General features: G+C 46.8%; 1 protein-coding gene across 1 annotated transcript in view; it reads right to left on the bottom strand.

Annotated features, from left to right (window-relative positions):
• The window catches only part of LOC145339101 (protein phosphatase 1 regulatory subunit 37-like), a 57,894-nt gene that overhangs the window by 25,102 nt on the left and 10,694 nt on the right, over nt 1-22,098 (bottom strand). The window contains exons 2-5 of the mRNA XM_080183535.1: nt 14,490-14,587; nt 6,220-6,265; nt 2,600-2,700; nt 1,194-1,313 (exon numbers count right to left, since the gene is read on the bottom strand). Coding sequence (XP_080039661.1) covers nt 1,194-1,313; nt 2,600-2,700; nt 6,220-6,265; nt 14,490-14,587 — 365 coding nt within the window. The remainder of the gene's footprint in view (nt 1-1,193; nt 1,314-2,599; nt 2,701-6,219; nt 6,266-14,489; nt 14,588-22,098) is intronic.

The raw sequence follows: 22,098 nt of genomic DNA, 5'->3' as shown, positions 1-22,098 counted from the left end.
CAATAAATCGGCCACAAAGTTCTATCAAATTGTTACAGAAAGAGCACGGACTGCAGCGGTTCGAGAAGGCAACTCACCACAATCTCCTTGAGAGCCATTAGGGATGGGCAATAAATATCAATTTTGCCAAGTGATGCTTAATGCTCCAAGAATGAATTTCCAGAAAGTACAAAGGATATCTGGTTTGGTGTTACATCAGGTAATGCCAGCATCCACGAAGTCTGAAGCTGAATTCATCTCCACAGAAGCTGTGGAGGCCAGGTCATTGGGTGTGTTTAAGACAGAGATAGACAGGTTCTTGATTGGTAAGGATAACAGGGACAAGATGGGAGAATGGGGTCGAGAAATGTATCAGCAATGGTCGAATGGCGGAGCAGACTCAATGGGCCGAATTTCTGCCCCTATATCTTACGGTGAACACAATGAGGGTTTAGAAGAATGAGAACTAATTGAATTGAAACATGCCAGATTCTGAAGACACGTGATGGATAGAGACTTTTCCTGCTGGTTGGGAAATCTAAAAGAGACTGATCATTTAGGACTGAGATGACTGAGGGAAGCACGGTGGCACAGTGGCTAGCGCTGCCCCATCACAGCGCTAGTGGTCCTGGTTCAATTCCAGCCTCGGGTCACTGTCTGTGTGAAGTTTATACATTCTCCCCACGTTTGCGTGGGTTTCCTCCAGGTGCTCCCACAGTCCAAAGATGCGCGGGTTAGGTGGATTCGCCATGCTAAACTGCCCCTTAGTGTCAGAGGATTAGCGGGGTAAATATGTGAGGTTATGGGAATGGGGCCTGGGTGGGATTGTGGTCGGTGCAAGTGCAGTGGGCTGAATGGCCTCATTCTGCACTGTAGGTATTCTATGACTATGAGAGGAGAAGACATTGCTTCACTCAAAGGGTTGTGAATCTGTGGAATCCAGAGGGTTGTGGATGCTCCATCATTAAAGGTTGGGATTGACAGGTTTTGAGGGAATCAAGGGATACGAGGAGCGAGCAGGAAAATGGGGTTAAAGCCCATTGTCAGAACGATGATACTGAAAGGCGGAGCAGGCTCGACAGGCTGTCTGGTCTATTCCTGCCCCTGTAGCCTCGATCCTCACGGGGGAGTGAGGGGATTGAACCAACAACGTAAACAGTAAAGCCGAAGACACCCTAGCAGCCAAATGATACAATAAGGATCCAGACGCTCACCTTCCTCATCATGTGAGCTGCAGCCTGCCACCCTCGAGTCCCGATGTGTTTGTTAAATGAGATGTTGAGCTGCGTGGCTGACTCATAATATTCTATCATATCAAACAAGGCTGACGCGCCCTGTAGAACAAAACAGTCAGTTAACTTTGCTTGGGCAGTCTGAATAACTTACGACAAAATAAAATCTTCTGTTGGGAGGTTTGAAGCTACCTATATTCATACACAGATCTGTTCTCTGCAGGCTTATACCTTTTTTTGAATTAAATAAAAACCTGGCAATGCCTCTATCAGAGTCAACTTGCCAAACACCTATACCCTTGTGTCATGCAGAACAAACTGTTGCTCCCTTTGAAATTTGGCATTTTGCATTTGTCCTGATGAGTGCAAAATGAAAAGCTTCTACATCATGCCCTTTTTTTTAAAAGTAGTACTCAGGTATGGAAGTGCAAATATTGAAATGCTCACTGTACATTATTGGGACAATGTTTACGAACATAACAAACTGCCCCGGCCGTTTGTGAGAATGGGGGTGAGGATACACTTACTAGCATAGAGGACGTGGTATAAGTGAGCGGTTGAGCCAGAAACATGAACTTGCATAGAGATATGCAGCATGGAAACAGGCCCTTCAGCCCGACTCATCCATGCCGACTAGGTTTCCTAAACTGAACTAGTCCCATTTGCCTGTGTTTGGTCCACATCCCTCTAAACCTTTCTCCATCCCTGTTCCCGCCCAGATGTCTTTTCAATGTTGTGATTGTACCCGCCTCTACCACCTCCTCTGGCAGCTCATTCCATACACGCACTGCCCTCTGTGTGAAAAGGCTGCCCCTCAGTGCCCTTTCCCCTCTCACCTTTAACCTATGCCCTCTAGTTTCAGACTTCCCTATCCGGGGAAAAGGCCTTGACCTTATCTGTGCTCCTCATGATTTTAAAAGCCATTTTCCTCTGTCTTGCGTTGCTGATTTTATTCCAGATGAGCCTAACTCTGGCTTCGCTCACTGCCTATTGGGGGTCAAAAATGTCGCAGTAACGATTAGCTGCTAGCTGGACAATGGGTTTTCTTTTGTGGTGCATGGGCCAACGCAGCCAAGAACCAGATACTGTCCGTTGTGTCACCACTCAGCTGGAATCTTTAAGAGAGTACAAGGGAGTCACAGTATTTAGAAGCACGAAGAGAGCATTTTTATCCAGCTAACGAGACAGGGATCCAGCCAAACTGACTGTGGCATAAACAATGATACTAAGATACGTGTTGCTTAAATTGGAACTAATCCAAATGTAGAGCTTGGCTGAAACCTGACCTCAAATATGTACTGTAGCCATGGCATTCATGTATAATGCATCTGGGAAGACAACATTCAAAATTTCAGCGATATACATGTGAAAATATTCAAACAGCTCACATCTTCATCCAGGTTTGTTGCTTCCAGATCCACCAGTTTAAACTGGACACGCTTGAAAACCTCCTCCAAGGCCTCCGAGGCTTTGTAGTCCAGTTTCTCACCTGCAAGGAAAGGAGAAACTCCCTTTTAATAACCACAAGGATTTAATGGATAGATAAGGCATGTTCTTTTTCTGTTCAGACATCCATCTTGTTAATCTAATCTACAACATGTTTACTTACCAAGGTTGAGAGAAAAATATGTGCAGCAGCTTTTCATTTGACGCCTTTTTTCTAACTTTACGCACTGCTTTCTGATTGTTGCGGCGTCATGGGCTTGGGTTACTCTCCGCTACACCCTCATAGGAGTACAAACTTTATTTGAATGGCAAACAGGGCGTCCAAGCCCAATCCCCTTGTCTGTGCATTCATGTGAAATCCAAGATTCAGAGATGTTTATTCACCAAAGATATTATGAAGGGATATAGGGGTGAGTATGTGACATTAGGTCTCAGGTCAGCCATAAGCATTGATGGCCTATTTGGTCTCTTTCTGTAATTCAGTCTTGGGACGCGGGTGTCACTGGCTAGGCCAGTATTTACTGTTCACCCCTAACTGCCCTCAAGATGATGGTGGCGAGCCTCCTTCTTGAACCACTGCAGTTTGTGTGGTGTAGATGCACCCATAGTTGTTAGGGAGGTAGTTCCAGGGTTTTGTCCCCATTGATAGTGAAGGAACGGCAATATAATTCCAAGTCTGGATGGCATGTGGCTTGAAGGGAAATTGCAGGTGGTGCTGTTCCTCAAGTGTCTGCTGCCTTTGCCCTTCTAGGTGGTAGATGGCGAGTGTGGAAGGAGTCTTGGCGAATTATGGTTCCTGTGATCCCTCTGCGTGTTACTGCACAGTAAGTCAGCAGAGGAAACCTCGACTGATCGGTCTTTGTCAATCTAGAGGCACTGGGATGACAAATTAACTTTGTATGGAGCTCTGGAGGAGTCAACCATTCAGCCCATCGAGCCTGCTCCACCATTCAACAGGATCATGGCTGATTGTGGTCTCAACTCCACTTTCCTGTCTGCTCCAATAACCCTCAACACTCATCTCGATCCAAAATCTAACTCAGCACAAAATACATTCAATGACACAGCCTACCCTGCTGGGGATAAGAATGTTACGGATTAATGATCCTCAGAAAAAAATTCTCCCATTTCCAGCTTAAAATGGAGATCTTTTATTCTTAAACTGGCCTCCCTAGTTTCAGTCTCCCCCACAAGTGGAAATCCTCCTAATCTCCCACACTATCAACTCCCCTCCAGATCTCAAATGTTTCAATAAAATCACTTCTCATTCTTCTAAACTCCAAATATTATTCATCAAGTTACAGAATCCCTACCATGCAGAAGGAGACCATTTGACCTATCGAGCCTGCACTGACAACAATCCGACCCAGGCCCTATCCCCATAACCCCATGTATTTACCCTGCTATTCCCCTGACATGAAGGGGCAATTTCGCATGGCCAATCCAACTAACTCGCACATCTTTGGACTGTGGAAGGAAACCGGAGCACCCGGACAAAACCCAAGCAAACACGGGGAGAACGTGCAAACTCTGCACAGACAGTGACCCAAGGAATCGAACCTGGGTCCCTGACACTGTGAGGCAGCAGTGCTAACCACCATGTCATTGTATTGGCCTGACCTGTCCAATTTTTCTTCACAAGATAAGCCTTCATCCCAATGAGTCAAGCGAACCTTCTCTGAACTGCTTTTAATGGAATTATATCTTTTTTCAAACAAGGAGACCAAAACTCTACATGGAAGCCAGAAGTGGTCTGCAAACTCCAGCCATCAATCCTCTTCCATCGATCTTGCTGTTAACAGGATATCTTCTTCATTGTGGACCGACAGACAGTCAGGATACCAGCATGCTACACTGATGAAGGTGACTGCTAGGAGAATAATTACAACTCAGTGCCACAAAGGATATCACAATAAAGAAGAAAGTCTACCTTCCACCACAGTGCAGGCCTTCACCATGTTTTTTTACAACCATTTTGGTAAAGTTTTTTTTAAACCAAAGGGACATTGTAGTTAATTTCAGAAACAAAGCAAATGACTCCTCCCAGTGTCTCTGCAGGCACTAATTGGTTTGATAACAAGCAGCTCAGGATCTTATGGGTGGCACAATGGTTAGCACTGCTGCCTCACAGCAGCAGGGATCCAGATTCAATTCCCAGCTTGGGCTACAGTTTGTGTGGAATCTGCACATTCTCCCCATCTCTGCGTGGGGTCCCTCCATGTGCTGCGGTTTCCTCCCATAGTTTGAAAGATGTGCTGGTTAGGTGCTAAATTCTCCCTCAATGTACCCAAACAGGCGCTGGAGTGTGGCGACTGGGGGATTCTCACAGTGACTTCATTAGTGTTCATGTAAATCTACTTGCGATACTAATAAATAAACTTTAAGCCAGAAACATCAGTGTCCCATTGAGAAGTTCTGAATCTAGCTGTGATCTGCAGTTCGGTGAGCTCTGGGCGAGGGAAACTGGAAGCAAGTCAGAGCTCCCGATCTGATTACCGATCAATAAGCTTGCTAGCAAGTGTGAATGCAGGTGTGGTTTCAGGATTGGAACCAGGTTTGATGCTTCCTACACTGGAGCAGCCGATTGAAATGTAGGGTTCGCTCATAAGGAAACTAACACTGGAGACCGAGGACAGGAGAAGAACAACAAGTCTAATGAGTTTGCCTCTCATGAAAATGGGAGCTTGGTTCCTGGGAGAGGCAAGCCAAGAGAGAAAAGGAAGTCAGCTTGATTAGGAGATGAATAGTCTGGAAAAGTTCGTCTCCGATTGACACCACCAATCCAGGAGATCATGGAGACAGGGCATTATCCATAAAAATATTCTCTGTGCAATCTCTACCCGAGTCCAGAACCAGGTAAGTGGATTCAGCTCTGTCTTTGTAGAATCCCTACATGCAGAATAAGCCATTCGGCCTATCGAGTCTGCACCGACACTCTGACAGAGTATCCACCCGGGTCCTCTCCCCTACCCTATGCCTGTAGTCCCCACCATGGCCAATCCGTCAAAGCTACACATCATGGGATGTTAAGGAGCAACTTAGCATGGCCAATCCACCTTACCTGCACATCTTTGGAATATGGGAGGAAACCGGAGCACCTGGAGGAAACCCATGCAGACACTGGGAGAATGAGCAAACTCCACACAGGCAGTGACCCGAGGCTGAAATCGAATCCGAGTCCCTGGAGCTGTTAACCAGCGTACTACCATGAAGGCAGAGTCAGCACTCACTATATCATCTGGCAAATCGTCCCCGAGGCTCACTACTCACTGGGAATAGAACAATCATCTGGCCCATTCCAACACTTGCAGAGTTTAAACCACTTTGCTGATCTCCCGCAAACAGAATGAGGTCAGAGGGGGAGCACATATCAATGTAGCGTTGAAACAATAAACTGCTAAATATAAAGTCAAGCTTTAGTGAGTAACCTGCATGCTGCCAATGATTTAACGAACATTTGTAGACCCCTATCTCAGAATTTTTCCTGTTATCACATCTCAGTGTATGTTTGTGACAGAGATGTCCCCTCCACTATGATTCCAGAGTTTGCAACCAGTCTTACCTTTTAGATCCAAGCAGTCCAACCTCTGTGATAGCTCCTTAAACTCCTGCAAAACAAGAAATATGATTACTTATTGCTGCAAAACCAACAAGTTGCCCTTATGTAAGTTCCTCTAACCTCGTAAAACATCCCAAGGGGGCTTGCAGGAGTATTATCAGACAAAATTTGAAAGTCAAAAGCTTAGTGAAAGTAGGTTTGAAAGAAGACTTAATTGAAAAGGCGGGGGGGGGGGGGGGGGGGGGTGTGTGTGTGTGTGTGTGTGTGTGTGTGTGTGTGGTGGTGGTGGTGGTGCAAGATAATTGGAGGGCAGAGTGTTCAAGGACAGAATCCCAAAGATTAAAGTTACTGACGGCATGGTGGCACAGTGGTTAGCACTGCTGCCTCACAATGCCAGGGACCCAGGTTTGATTCTCAGCTTGGGTCACTGTCTGCGTGGAGTTTGTTCGTTCTCCCCGTGTCTGCATGGGTTTCCTCTGGGTGCTCCAGTTTCCTCCAACAGTCCAAAAGATGTGCTGGTTAGGATGAATTGACCCGAACAAGTGCCAGAGTGCGGCGACTTGGGGAATTTCACGGTAACTTCATTGCAGTGTTAATGTAAACCTTACTTGTGACGAACAAATAAACTTTAAACCTTTAACTGTACTGAAGGCGTGGCTGCCAAGAGCAGATGTAATTAAAATTAGGGAGTGGACAAGGGGTCAGAGTTGGTTCCCATTTGGCTGGAGGTGGTTACAGAGACAGGAAGGGGCAAAGGCTGTGGAAGGATTTGAAAACAAGGGGGCAAGAATTTTAAAATCAAGGTGTTACCAGACCGGGAACCAACGTAGGTCAATCAAAACAGGAGACGTTTAGTGGTTGGGGGAGTTTTGGGTGAGCTCAGGTTTCTGTGACATAATGGAAAGCCGGTCAGGAATGGACTGGGATGGTCAGGCCTAGAGGTAGCAAAGGCATGGATGAGGGTTGTGGGAGCAGATGAGCTGAGGTAAAGCAGAGTTGGGCAATGTTACAGAGGTAAAACTAAGTGGATTTAATCAACCTGGCCGCTCTGACAATGTAATGTACACAACATTTTGAGGTGTGACGGCAGTATCACAACATCCCGATGTACAAGTCAGCCTGCGAATGGTGGCCCAGAATAGTACAAAATAAAATGCTGGTCTATTTTACTGAATGAAAGGACATGGAAAGGTAAAGGCTTTTATTTCTCCTTTCAATAAATACATCCCAAAGCTTCACCACTTCACACGTGCTTTGGAAAATTTGGTCACTTGTGTTAGAGCAAAGTCCTGCAAACAACTGGGAGATTTCCCATTTCAGTCAGGTGGGCTGAGGGGCAAAAATTAAGCCACAGCACTGGAAGAATTTGCCTGCTTTTCTTCACTCAGTGACAGGGGTTCCTTTCAGAGACAGCGAGAGGTAGCCCAAGTTTAACCTCTCCACTGAAAGGTGGCCTCTGAGACAGTATCAATCCAATTTCATACTACAGTGTATTCGGCCCATCAAGACTGCATCGACTCACTGACAGAATATTTTACCCAGGCCCTCTCCCAACCCTCTTTCCCTCCAACCTCGCATATTTCCCATGGCTAGTCCATCAAACCTGCACATCTTTAGATAATTTAGCATGGCCAATGCACCTAACCTAAACATCTTTGGACACTAAAGGTCAACTTAGCATGGCCAATCCACCTAACCTACACATCTTTGGAGTGTGGGAAGAAACTGGAGCACCTGGAGGAAACCCATGCAGACATGGGAAAAACGTGCAGACAGTCACCCAAGGCCGGAATTGAACTCAGGTCCCCGATGCTGTAAGGTAGCGGTGCTAACCACTGTGCTGCACGTCAGTGCACTCACGTCTCTGAATCCACAATCTTCTGGCTCAAAGCGGGGGAGGGTTGTTAAAATCTGGCCACAATATTTAAATGAGACTTTGAGGTCAGCTGGAAGGCTGAATTTTACTTCTAAACGGCTTGTAAAATCTGAACTCCCCCGCTAGGAGAGAAGAGAAGTTATCAAAGACGTGCTTTCTCACAAAAATAGAAAGCAACCACATGCCTTGCTGCTACTTGCAAAAATACTTGGGGTTACCAATGACCCAAAACTGAACTGACTCAGCCATACAAACACTAACTATATGGGTGAGTCAGAGGCTGGGAATTCTGCAGCGAGTAACTTACCTCCTAACTCCCTGAAACCTGCCCACCATCTAGAAGGCACAAGTTAGGGGTGTGATGGAATATTCCCCACTTGCCTGGATAGGTGCAGCTCCAACAACCCTGAGAAGCTCGACACCATCCAGACAAAGCAGCCCCACATCTGCAAACATTCATTTCCTCCACCACTGATGCTCAGTAGCAGCAGTGTGTACTATCTACAAGATGCACTGCAGGAACTCACCAAAGACTCCTTAGACAGCACTTTCCAAACCCAGGACGTCTATCATCTAGAAGGACAAGGGCAGCAGATAAAAGGGAACACCACCACCTGCAAGTTCCTCTCCAAGCCACTGACCATCCTGACTTGAAAATGTATTGGCCGTTCCTTCACTGTGGGTTGAATCAAAACCCTAGAACTCCCTCTCTAACAGCACGTGGACTGCAGCGATTCAAGCCAGCAGCTCACCACCACATTTTCAAGAGCAATTATGGATGGGAACAGCTGCAGGCCTTGCCAATGATAGTTAACATCCCATGAAAGGATAAATAAGATGGTAGGTTAGCCCTGCCTCAATGGGTAGCATTATCAGATGAATTCAGTCCCACTTCAAAGACTGGGCACAAAATGGAGTCTGACGCTCCAGTGGAGTATTGACGAGTGCTACGCTGGAGCTGTTTGCTTTAGGACGAGCTGTTCATAAAATCATAGAATCCTACAGTGCAGAAGGAGGCCATTCAGCCCATCGAGTCTGCACCGAGCAAAATCTCACCCAGGCCCTATCTCCATAACCCTATGCACTTAGCCTAACTAGTCCCCCGACACCTGGGTTGACTTAGCGTGGCCAGTCCGATTAGCCCGCACATCTCTGGACTGTGGGAGGAAAATGGAGCACCTGGAGGAAACCCACACAGACACAGCAAAATGTGCAGACTCCACGCAGGCAGTGACCCAAGCCAGGAATCGAACCCAGGTCCTTGTGAGGCAGCTGTGCTAACCACTGTGCCACCCCATGGAACCCGGCTTCCATCTGCTCTCTCAGTGACTGTAAAACATCCCATGGGAATATTTCACAGTGCAGGGGGAGTTCTCTTCCCCCACCCCCATGGTGCTTGAACCAATATTTATCCCTCAATCAACATCACCAAAAACGGACAGCACAGTGGTTAGCTCTGCTGCCTCACAGCACCAGAGATCCAGGTTTGATTCCGGCCTTGTATGACTATGTGGAGTCTGCACATTCTCCCCACATCTTCATGGGTTTCCTCTGGTTGCCTCCCACATTCCAAAGATGCATGGGTTAGGTGGGGTGGCCATGCTAAATTGCCCCTTAGTTTCCCAAGATGCGTAGGTTAGATGGATCAGCCATGTTAAATGCACGGGCCTACTCAGAGTCAGTGCAGACTCAGTAGGCCGAATGGCCTCCTTCTGCACTGTAGGGGTTCTAGGAAAACCCAGCTGATCTGGTCATTATCACAGTTCTGGTTGCAGAACATGCTTTGTGCTAATTATCTACCACTTTTCCCTTCCATATTACATAACCACATATCACAAATGTTTCAATGGCGGTGAAGCACTTTAGGATGTCCTGAGGTTGTGAAAGTCGCTATATAAAAAAAACTTTTTCTTCGTTATCCACTCATGGATCCAGATTAAAGTTTTCAAAACCAGAAAATTACTGATCATGTCCCACATTTGCACTCATCTAGATTAGATTAACGCGGGTAAGAACATTTGAAATAGGAGCAGGGGTAGGCCATTCAGTCCTTCAAGCCTGCTCTGACATTTAATAAGATCTGTTCTTGGCCTCAGTTGCAGTTTTTTGTCTGTCCCCCATTAAGAATGTCTAACTTGGCTTTGAACATACTACATGATCCAACCTTCACTGCTCTCTGGAGTAGAGATTCCGAAAGGTGAATGACATCTGAAAGACATTTTCCCTCATCTCCATCTTCACTGGGAGACTCTTGTTCCGAAATTATGCCTCTTGCTCTAAACTTTCCCACAAGTGGACATACCCTCTGAGCATCCACCCTCAGGATCTTGTACGTTTCATTAGGATCACCTCTCATGGAATCATAGACACCCGACAGTGCAGAAAGAGGCCATTTCGCTCATCGAGTCTGTACCGACACAATCCCACCCACGTCTTACCCCCACATTACTACATATTTACCCGCTAACCCCTTTAACCTAAGGGGCAATTTAGCATAGCCAATGCACCTAACTTGCACATGTTTGGAGTGTGGGAGGAAACACACGCAGACACGGTGAGAACGTGCAATCTCCACACAGACAATGACCCGAGGCTGGGAATCGAACCCTGGGCCCTGGCACTGTGAGGCAGCAGTGCTAACCACTGTGCCACCCTGGATCCAACCTAAAATAAAGGGACTAAAGCTGTACAGTACGCTAAGTGTTGTCTCACCAAAACCTCACCAAAGAGTTGTGTACCCAGGGTGGGGGCAGTACCATACACTCAGCTGCGCTGCCTAGCCACAATGCTGTGACTTGCAACAGGTAAAAGTGGCTGTACTGTGGTGAGGCATCTGGGACAGCCACCAGTTGCAGGAACCATAGCCTTCAAGAGTTAATACTATGGACAAGATGATGGCTAGGGAACGAGAGTGAGCATAAAAACCACGACCCAACAAAGGAGTATTTCACAGTTATGCGATGGAAACTAGGGACTTGGCTGTGGTGTAAGCAGTCATGTCAGAGGAGAGGAATTCGACAGTCTCTTACCAGCAGGATGCTGAAGCAAGTGGCGGAATGTCACACCACGCTGTTAGAGTGGCTACAATAAGCCGTGCCCCTTTACAGAACAGCTCCTAAATTCCACAGGAAACCGAGAACAGGGGCCAGACACCGATTCTGCTGGTTCAGAGGAAGAAATAAGGAAAGAGAGAGACAAGGAAGCTCAAGATGGTATGCATCTCACTCAGTGGCAGACGTCGACAAGATGTCGGAGCTGCTGCTGATGCTCATGGAGCGAGTTGCCACCCAGAGTTTTGTCAAAGCAGGTTTACTGCAGGAGATCAGCCAATCTTATTGTGTGACAGAAAGGAGAAACAAAGTGGTAAATGGGAGCAGGTCTGAGGGGCTGAATGGCCTGCTTCTGGTTATGTTCTTATTTCTCCCTCCAACTAGCCCCTTTCACAGATGCTTCAAAAGTGTAATAATCGTAAAATACAATACCTACAGCGCAGAAGGGGGCCATTCGGCCCATTGAGCCTGCACAGTAAGTCGCAGAAGTCTATTTAACTGTCAGAGTCAATCCTGACCCTGTCTAACCAGTGTACGCACATTCACTTTCCATCAAGAAAGACCATGTACAGTAGCAGCAATCTTGCTTCTTTCTCCTTCACTAGCCCGGAGGTTTAATTCCAGCAATGGAGCCCTCATGTCTGTATTCATTCAGGTCAGCAACTCAATCCAGTGCATGGATTGTATCTGGGGCACTGTGTGCTCAGAATGGCTGATAAAATGTACCAGGTTGTGCTGAGCAACTGAACCCACCGAAAGATGCAATCGGGCTTTACAGAACAGGAGCCATTCAGCCCATTATATCTGTGCTGGTGTTTTTGTGTCCCCAAATCCAAAACTGATCTCACTGCCCTGCTGTCTCACAGGCCTGTAAGCTGCCCTTTCTGCAAATATTTACCTCCCTATGAAAGAAAGCTTTTTTTTCCTCTGCCTTAACCACTCCTTGTGGCAATGTGTTCTGCACTTTAATAACCCTTTGTGTTTCTCCAAACCACTCTGAGGAAGGAAAAGTCATACTTGGTCATTGGTGGAGTCAGAGGCCAGACAAAGACAGTGTCTTCAACATAATAAGGAGGGCTAAAAGTTGTAAAGAAAGATTGCGCAAGATCAACACAGGCTAGGGATCTTGGTGTAAAGACCCTGTGACTAGGGGGTAAAGCAATCAGTCACTTTTAATTCAAGTGTGCCAAGCACAATACCTCACTGGAACTGGTACAAGCCCATATTTACAATTGTTGTGTCAACAGAGTGCTCCACAAACTTGTGACCACATGTAAACAACACTCCAGGCGGTCCCCGATAACACGCCAGTAATCAACTGCTTGCTCTGTTGGACACTGATAAGGGAGAGAATTTCAGATAGTGCCTCAAAGGTTTGGGAGAAATCAACAGGGCTGGAAGCCAGGCCAGGCCTGCTACTGGGGCCAGGAGCCAAAATGAAGTCAAGCAGCCTTTCTGGGTGGGTACTGAAGACTTGGCACACTTATCATCCAAATCACGCCAACCAGATTGTAAGTGACTCACTCGCCATATCCGAGCACAGTGACAGTGTCTCGATCAAGCCTCTGAATTTCACAGCTTAACCGTAGATCTGGAGAGGGTGTCCCTGTATCAGGACAGAAACAGAGCCAACTGGCACGATGCCACAGGCGGGTGGGGCACAATTCTCACACACGCACACACACATATACCTTCGATGTAACTGATTACAAATTAGCAACAGACTTTGATTCTATCCACATCAGCCTTTGTGCTGGTGAATATTTATTGCTCTGGGTCACTTTAAACCGAACCATTCGATCCAATGAGTACAGAATGTAACCTCCCAAGGCTTTAATTTCTCCTGAGTCCCTTCCTTCACTAGGGCTGTGATTCATTCAGCATTTGTAACCTTCCAGCAGCCCTCCCAAGCAGGGGAAGCTGGAGAGTGATGGGTTATTCAGCCACATGGGAGTCTGCGGGGAGGGCATCACAGTTTAATTCAATCCTGTCCTCCCTGAACCCTCAGGCATTTTGCTCTCCATCATTGCGTACTGAACAGTGGCAGAAACCTTGGCTGATTTTGGCTCTACCTCACCTGGGGCCAAGTCTAATCCCGTAGCGTCTGCCCCACGGACATCAGCGGGCACAGTTAAAAACCTGGGAATGAAAGCTGGCAGTCCACACATCGGCTCACTGTCAATGAATGGTTGTGGGATAAACTCGCCAAAATGAAAGACTTTTTTTTATTCATTCATGAAGCCTGGGCATCGCTGGCTGGCCAGTGTTTATTGCCCATCTCTAGTTGTCTTTGAGAAGGTGGTGGTGAGCTGCCATCTTGAATCGCTGCAGTTCATGTTCATAGAATCACTGTGGCACAGTAGGTCAGCACTGCTGCCTCACAGCGCCAGAGACCCTAGTTCAATTCTGGCCTCAAGTCACTGTCAGTATGGAGTTTGCACTTTCTCCTGGTATCTGCATGGGTTTACTCCGGTTTCCTCCCACAGTCCAAAGGATTAGGTTGATTGGCCATGATAAATTGCTTCTTAGTGTCAAGGGGATTACAAGGGTAAATATATAAGACTGCAGGGATGGGACCTGGATTGAATTGTTGTTGGTGCAGGCTCGATGGGCCAAATGGCCTCCTTCTGCACTGCTGATTCTATGAGCTATGGGTTGACCTATAATGCTGTTAGGGAGGGAATTCCAGGATTCTGATACAGCGACAGTGAAGGAGTGGCCGATATATTTCCAAGTCAGGATGGTGAGTGACTTGGAGGGGAACTTGCAGGTGGTGGTGTTCCCCATGCATCTGCTGCCTCTTGCCTTCTAAGTGGATGTGGTTGTGGATTTGGAAGGTGCTGTCTAAGGATCTTTGGTGAATTGCTGAATCATAGAATCCCCGCAGTACAGAAGGAGGCCATTCAGATCAGATCATTGAGTCTGTATCGACCACAATCCCACCCAGGCCCTATTCCCATAACCCCACACATTAACCCTGCTAATTCCCCCTGACACGAGGGTCAATTTAGCATGGTCAATCTACCTAACCCGCACATTTTGGGATTGTGGGAGGAAATCGGAGCACCCAGCGGAATCCCACACAGACAGAGCGAGAATCCCACGCAGACAGTGACCTGAGGCCAGAATTGAACCTGGGTTCCTGGCGCTAACCATTGTGCCACCGTGCTTACCTAGAGCAGTAAATTAAATAGCAAGTAAAACTGACCCCCAAGGAGAAAAATCCCAGGTGAACCAAGTTGAACCAGTCCAACTAACAATTCCCTGCAATAGAACGTACATTAGTTATCCAGCCTTAAGGTAACAAATCCCACCACCGGTGGCTGTGCTCTGAAAGTTGGGCTTACTTGGATCTGTTTGAGCAGTTTGTTAATAGGTTTGCAGTTCAGCTTCTGGCAGGCCATCTTGTAGGCGGCAATGATTTCCTCTACTGTCACATTCTGGGCTGAAAGACAGCAAACATTTCTGTATCACAACATAAAACTCAACAAGCAGCTGAACCGAGAAAGCAAATAATTTTCCTCAGTGTACAATAAACAGATTGGAGAGCAGGAACTGTTTAATTTCACAACCCAACTAGAACACACACCCCCACACCCACCCACACCAAGCAATATATAATAGAAATAAGAGAATAATAGAAACCCTACATTGCAGAGGGAGGCTTTTGGCCCATTGAGTATACATAAATAACAATCCCACCCAGGCCCTATTCCCCTAACCCCTGCTAGCATGAGCAATCAAACCAACCAGCACATCTTCTGACTGTGGGAAGAAACACGGAGGAAACCCACGCAGACATGGGGAGAATGTGCAAACTCCGCACAGGCAGCTGAGGCCGGAATCTAACCTGGGATCTCTTGCACTCTGAGGCAGCAGTGCTAACCACTGTCCCACCGTGCTGAGTTTATCCAACATTTTCTGCATTTATTTCAGATTTCCACCCTCTGCAATATTTTGCTTTTATTTAAAACAATGGTTCTGGTTCTTCTGCCAGTCAAAATGCTACCCTGCCCAACTGCACCCCTGCCCCCTGCCAATCACCGCCACCACCACCTTCCACCACCCCCCCTCCCACACACTCATTATCAGAGCCCAGCCCTCGAGTAGTAACTCAACCCATCACAGATACCCAGGGGGAATGAATCCTGGATCGGTCCACCTCATTGGGCAGCTCTTGTGCATGTAAAAATCACAGAAACCTTACAGTGCAGAAGGAGGCCATTCAGCCCATTGGGTTTGCACTGATAACAATCCTCCCCCAGGTCCCCACAACCCCACACATTTACCCTGCTAATCCCTCTAACCTATGCCTCCAGAGACACTAAGGGGCAATTTAGCATGGCCAATGTACCTAACCTGCACATCTTTCAGGCTGTGGGAGGAAACCAGAGCACCTGGAGGAAACCCACACAGACACGGGGAAAACGTACAGACTCCACACAGACAATGACCTAAGCCAGGAATCGAACCTGAGTCCCTGGGGCTGTGAGGCAGCAGTGCTAAGCCACTGTGTCACTGTGCTGCCCATATTTTTAAATAAGGGCGGCACGGTATATTTTTAAAACTGCAATGAAGAGCTCAGGGCAATACTCGTACAGAGAATTAGCTCTACAATGCAAGGCCTGACTCTGAACATGTTTCTTGGAACAAAGATTACATTGTAAAATCAAAACAATGCCCACAGAAGCTGAATCTTGTTCAGGCTCTGGACTATATGATCAAAAAAGAGCTCAATTCACACAGCATTCCAGTCCTCCAAACAGAGGACCTCAATGCATTTTAAAGGATGACTTTCTTTGAACTGTGATTATGTTAGAAGGCATTAGTGAAGTTACACTTGGAGAACAGTGTGCAGTTTTGGTCTCCTTACTCAAGGAGGGATATACTTGCTTTGGAAGCAAATCAGTGAAGATTCACTACGTCAATTCCTGGGATGAATCATTGCCACCATAGGGGGTCACAGTGGTTAGCACTACTGCCTCACAGCGCCAGGGACCCGGGTTCGATTCCTGGCCTGGGTCACTGTCTGTGTGAAGTTTGTACATTTTCCCCATGTCTGCGTGGGTTTCTTCTGGGTGCTCCCGATTTCCTCCCACAGTTTGGTGGATTGCCTAAGCTAAATTGCCCCTTAGTGTCAGGGGGATTGGCAGGGTAAATAGGTGGGATTGTGGGGATAGGGCCTGGGTGGGATTGTTGTTGGTGCAGGTTCAACGGGCCGAGAGGCCTCCTTCTGCACTATAGGAATTGTATGATTTGGAAAGCAGGAAGGTTCCATTTGGCCCAACGAGTGCACCGACTCTCTGGCACATTATTTCACCCACGCTCTATCTCTATAATTGCACATACTTATCCCACTATTCCCCCTAACCTGCAGGTCTTTGGACACTAAGGGGCAATTTAGCATGGCCTTTCCACCGAACCTGTACATTTTTGGACTGTGAATGGGGTTAGCTTATGAGGCAAGGTTAAGCAAGGTGAGTCTATACCCATTGCAAGTTTAGAAGTATGAAAAGTGAGCTTTTTGAACCATATAATATCCTGAGGCAGAGTTTGGCAGGATGAATGTGGAGCGGACATTTCCCCTTTTGGGAGAATTGAGAACTAGGGGGATACCATTTAAAGATAAAGGGCCTCCCATTTAAGATGGAGATGAATATGAAATGTTTTCTCTCAGAAGATTGTTAGTCTTGGAATTCTCTTCCCCAGAGAAGAGTATGGGCTGGGTGATAGAGTAAATTCAAGGTTAAGTTAGACAGAGTTTGAGGTTAGAGGTACTCCAGTTAGGCTGGTTGGCCATGCTAAATTGCCCCTTGGTGGCCGGGGAGAATTTCCAGGATAAATATGTGGTTTAGTTTAAGCTCATTTATTAGTGTCACAAGTAGGCTTACATTAACACTGCAATGAAATTACTGTGAAAATCCCCAAGTCGCCACACTCCGGCACCTATTCAGGAATACTGAGGGACCTCACCAGCACGCCTGTTGGATGGTGGGAGGAAATCCATGCAGACGCAGGAAGAACGTGCAAACTCCACACAGTCATCCAAAACCAGGAATCGAACCCAGGTCCCTGATGCTGTGAGACAGCAGTGCTAACCACTGTGCCGCTATAGGGATAGTGCCCGGGTGGGATTGTTGCCAGTGCAGGCTTGATGGGCCAAATGGCCTCCTTCAACACTGCAGGGATTCTAAGATAGGCAGGAAAGTGCAGTCGGGGCCACAACCAAACCAGCCATGATCGAAGTGAACGGCAGCGCAAGCTTCTGGGGCCAGAGGTGCTCAAGATGGTTAAATGCATAACAAGGCACTTTGAAAACTACAGTCATTCTGGTGCTAGTTAAGGCCAGACAGAATTCCCCATTATCTCTGAATAATGCCACTGATCCTTATCAGATCCTCTGAAGAGCTGGAACAGGTTGGAGAGGCCCTCAGTTCAAAGTCTCATTGCGGCAGTGTTTCCGACAAGGCTTGCATTTCTTTCTGACTAAAATGTCAGCCGAGATCATGTATTCGGCTTGGCGTGTACCCTGAACTTAGGTCAAAAAGACACCAGACTGGTGACTCGAGTCAAAATGTAATGAAAAGATTATATCAAAGACACTAACCTCCTTCTAAATCACCCTGTCATATGCTGCCAGCATAATCAAGGACCCCACGCACCCCTGACATATTCCCTTTCACCTTCTTCCGTCGGGAAAAAAGTTACACTGAGGGAGAACTTAGCACAGTTAATGTACCCTAACCAGCACATCTTTTGGATTGTGGGAGGAAACCAGAGCACCCGGGGGAAACCCATGCAGGCATGGGGAGAACATGCAGACTCCGCACAGTGACCCAAGCTGGAAATTGAACCCAGGTCCCTGGCACTGTGAGGCAGCAGTGCTAAACACTGTGCTGCCCCACAAGTGCTGGCCTTTATCAGCAACAATGATGCAAGAACAAATAAAAGAAAAATTCTTAGAAACCATTCTCTGAAACTGATTTGTTTTCTCTGTGGAATCTCAGGCATCACCCCATTTCAATATTCATCTGATCACATCAGTACTATTCCTCCCCGCCCTGGAAGCACGACAGCTACAGTGAGTACAGTCTGTCTCTCCCAGTTTCTGAATGTGTGTACTTGATTGATGGAGATTTTCCATGCGATCATTGTGCCTGCCTCGTGCTGCATGAGCTCACTGGGCTGTGGGGCTGAAAGCAACTTCGCCACAAGACACCGCTTCACGGGAAACCAGCTGAGGAGGTACTGAAGGCACGTGCGGGGTCACAGACCGAGGGCTCACATCCAGTTGTCCCTGCACATCAAGGATCCAATCCCTCGAAGACGAACCTATTTCCTTCCTGAGCTCCAAATGCAACTCCTCTCTCAAGCTTCAGCTCTGCAAAATCAAAACTCTGCACAAGCAAATCCTGCTTCAACATGTTCCCCCTGTGGACTCTTGTTGTGGACATCTTGCATCACCCTGTCTCCCCTTTCTCCTGCATTCCACAAAAGCCAGGTGCTGCATCAGCTGAATATCACTTCCAGATTTATTCTAACCATTTCTGCTGTAGCACTGTGGGCAAGGCAGAAATTAAACAACAGGCCACATTTTGACCAACAATCACTGCCTCGGGAAATGCAGCCAGCATAATCAAGGACCCCACAACATCCCAGACATTCTCTCTTCCACCTTCTTCCATAAGGAAAAAGATACAAAAATCTGAAGTCACATACTGACCATACGACATAGGAGCAGAATTAGGCCACTCAGTCCACTGAGTCCACTCCACTATTCAATCATGGCTGATATTTTTCTCATCCCCATTCTCTTGCCTTTTCCCTATATCCTTATTAATCAAGAACCTATCTATCTCTGTCTTAAAGACACTCAATGACCTGGTCTCCACAGCCTTCTGCAGCAATGAGTTCCACAGATTCACCACCCTCTGGCTGAAGAAATTCCTCCTCATCTCTGTTTTAAAGGATCGTCCTTTTAGCCTGAGGTTGTGCCCTCTGGTTCTAGCTTTTCCTACTAGGGGAAACATCCTCTCCAGGTCCACTCTATCCAGACCTCGCAGTATCCTGTAAGTTTCAGTAAGATTCCCCCCGCCCTCATTCTTCTAAACTCCAATGGGTACAGACCGACTCCCCAATTGCATATTGGAAAAAACTTTGGAAGAGACTGGAATTCCATCCAAAGTCTTATCCGTCTTCATAAAATTCCATGACTTTGGACTCTTTTCGGCAATTTCAAGAACAGCTTCTTCCCTGCTCCCATTAGACTTTTGAATGGACCTACCCTTGCATTAAGTTGATCTTTCTCTACACCCTAGCTATGACTGTAACACTACATTCTGCACTCTCTCCTTTCTTTCTCTATGAACAGTATGTTTTGTCCGCATAGCGCGCAAGAAACAATACTTCTCACTATGTTAATACGTGACAATAAATCAAATCACTGATGCCCGAATACAGGGTGAAGGGATCTGATACCAGAAACCTAAAAGGAAATATAATTTTCTTTAAATAAAGGGTGGCAAAGGTGGAAATTAAATAATAATTGGAGTAAACCCATTCCTTAAAAAATAAATTACAGTAATTCAATAGGTGTGGTGTAGTGCCCAGTCATTCTACACCACAGAAAGGTGGCAAGGTCAATCTCCTATCTGAACTGAGTTTGCCGATCTCAGTTGGGCGTAATAAGCGGCACAGTGGCCCAGTGGTTACCACTGCAGCCTCACAGCTCCAGGGTGCTGGGTTCAATTCCGGACTTGGGTTACTGTCTGTGTGGAGTCTGCACGTTCTACCCATGTCTGCGTGGGTTTGCTCCAGTTTCCTCCCACAGTCCAAAAATGTGTAGGTCAGATGGATTGGCCATGCTAAATTGCCCCTTAATGTCCCAAGATCTGTTGGTTAGGGGGATTAGCCATGGGAAATGTGTGGGATTGTGGGGATAGAGTAGGGGGTGGAGGGCCTGGGTAAGTTACTCAAGTCACAGAGTCGGTGCAGACATGATGGGTCAAATTATCTCTTCTACACTGTAGAGGTTCTATGATAATAGGGCGGTGACATCCCTAGCCAAGAAAATTAGCTTCTTGCACTATATTTGCATGTGGGTGTCAGCTGAGGCGAGATTAACCTTGGCTGTGGTGTCGCACACACTCAAAATAACCTCTCATCTGTTATGTCCACTTGTGTGAGAGCAGCCATTGCCAGAGATATAGCATACAGAGATGCAGCAAAAGTCACCATCTTCAGGGCAAGAGGGGAGATGTTTGAAATGGGATTGGTTAAGTTTGGTACTGAACTAGAAACCAAATAGCATGAACCAGCCTCAAAAATCCATGACCCTGTCTCTCCTGATGCCCTGGGACATTTTCCTCGTGCTAAGTTGCCAAATTTACAAGTTTGCCTTCTGAACACGAGGAATGTTTTGTTGATACCTGATGTCCGCCCGCACAACTCCACCATTCATCAGGCACAATTGTAACATGAAACTCATTTGGAGTTGACCATACTGGGTAGTGCCAGTAAGCATTACACCTGTAACTCTCAGTACAATCAAGAATCTGTTTAACACGAAAGCCAAATATTCTTGCATTAATGTATTCCAGTTATCAGTATAGAAATGTGAAATGTGTCCTAAACAGACAGCGTGGGACAAACATCAGCAAAGCCTATGTGAACCTACAGACGATAAATGTGGACATGAATCTACAGACTTTCGACACCTCCACATACTTCACTGCGCGCTAGCTGGCCTTCCACTTTCTACTTCACCGAAAACCCTGCACATCCACCCTCCACTCCTCGTGATCTCTGGCCCACACTGGTTCCCAGTCTGACAACACCTCAGTTTCAAAATCCTCAGCCTCTTCTGCAAATCCCTCCATCTCGCCCTCTCATAGAATCCCACTGAGCTGACAACAATCCCACCCAGGCCCTATCCCCAGAACCCCAATTACTTACCTTGATAATCCCCTGACACTAAGGGGCAATTTAGCGTGGCCAATCCACCGAATCTGCACATCTTTGGTCACTAAGGGGCAACTTAGCATAGTCAATCCACCTAACCTATACATCTTTGGAATGAGGGGGGTAAACTTGAATATCTGGAGGAAACCCATGCAGACACAGGGAGAACATGCAAACTCCACACAGACAGACTGGAATCGAACCCGGGTCCCTGGCACTGCGAGGCAGCAATGCTAACCACTGTGCCACTGTACCGCATTCTCTAACTTCCCACAAGTGTCCAGGATATCTAGCTTCCTTCAATTCCAGCCTTGATGATTTTTTTTAAAAATCCCTCCACCATTGGGAGGCTTTGCCTTCAGGTGCCAGGGCCCAAAACTCTAGATTTCCTTTGTCAAACTGTTCACTTTCTCCCCTCATTAAGTTGCTCCTTAAAGCCTTTGACCGGAGTTTTTGATTGTCCGTTCTGCTATCTCATGTGGTTCAGTGTCGAACATGTTTTTACTGACATCACCCTTGATAAGTGCCTTGTGACAACTGACTATGCTAAAGGTGCAATCCAAATGTTGTTGTTGATCAGCGAACACCCCTTTCTTACTCAAACTCAGCAGACAATCATCAATCAGCTCATGGAAAACAGGAGGAGACTCTCAGCCAGAAAACAAGTTCCAGAATCATAGTATCTCTACAGTGCAGGAAGAGGCCATTTGTCCCATGGAGTCCACACCAATGGATTTCAACAGAGTATTTTACCCAGGCCCACCACCCCACCCTACGACCGCAATCCCACACATTTACCATGGCCAATCATCCTAACCTACACATCTTTGGTCACTAAGAGGCAATTTAGCATGGCCAATTCATCTAACCTACACAACTTGAGTGTGGGAAGAAACGGGAGCACTGGGAGGAAACCCACATATACACAGGGAGAACCTATAAACTCCACACACACAGTCATGCAAGGTCAGAATCAAACCCGGGTCCCTGGCGCTT

Source organism: Carcharhinus amblyrhynchos, unplaced genomic scaffold (genome assembly GCF_965287045.1).
Source record: "Carcharhinus amblyrhynchos unplaced genomic scaffold, sCarAmb.v2.hapA chromosome_324, whole genome shotgun sequence".
In the NCBI taxonomy this organism is placed as follows: domain Eukaryota; kingdom Metazoa; phylum Chordata; class Chondrichthyes; order Carcharhiniformes; family Carcharhinidae; genus Carcharhinus; species Carcharhinus amblyrhynchos.
This window is presented reverse-complemented; position numbering and strand designations above follow the sequence as displayed.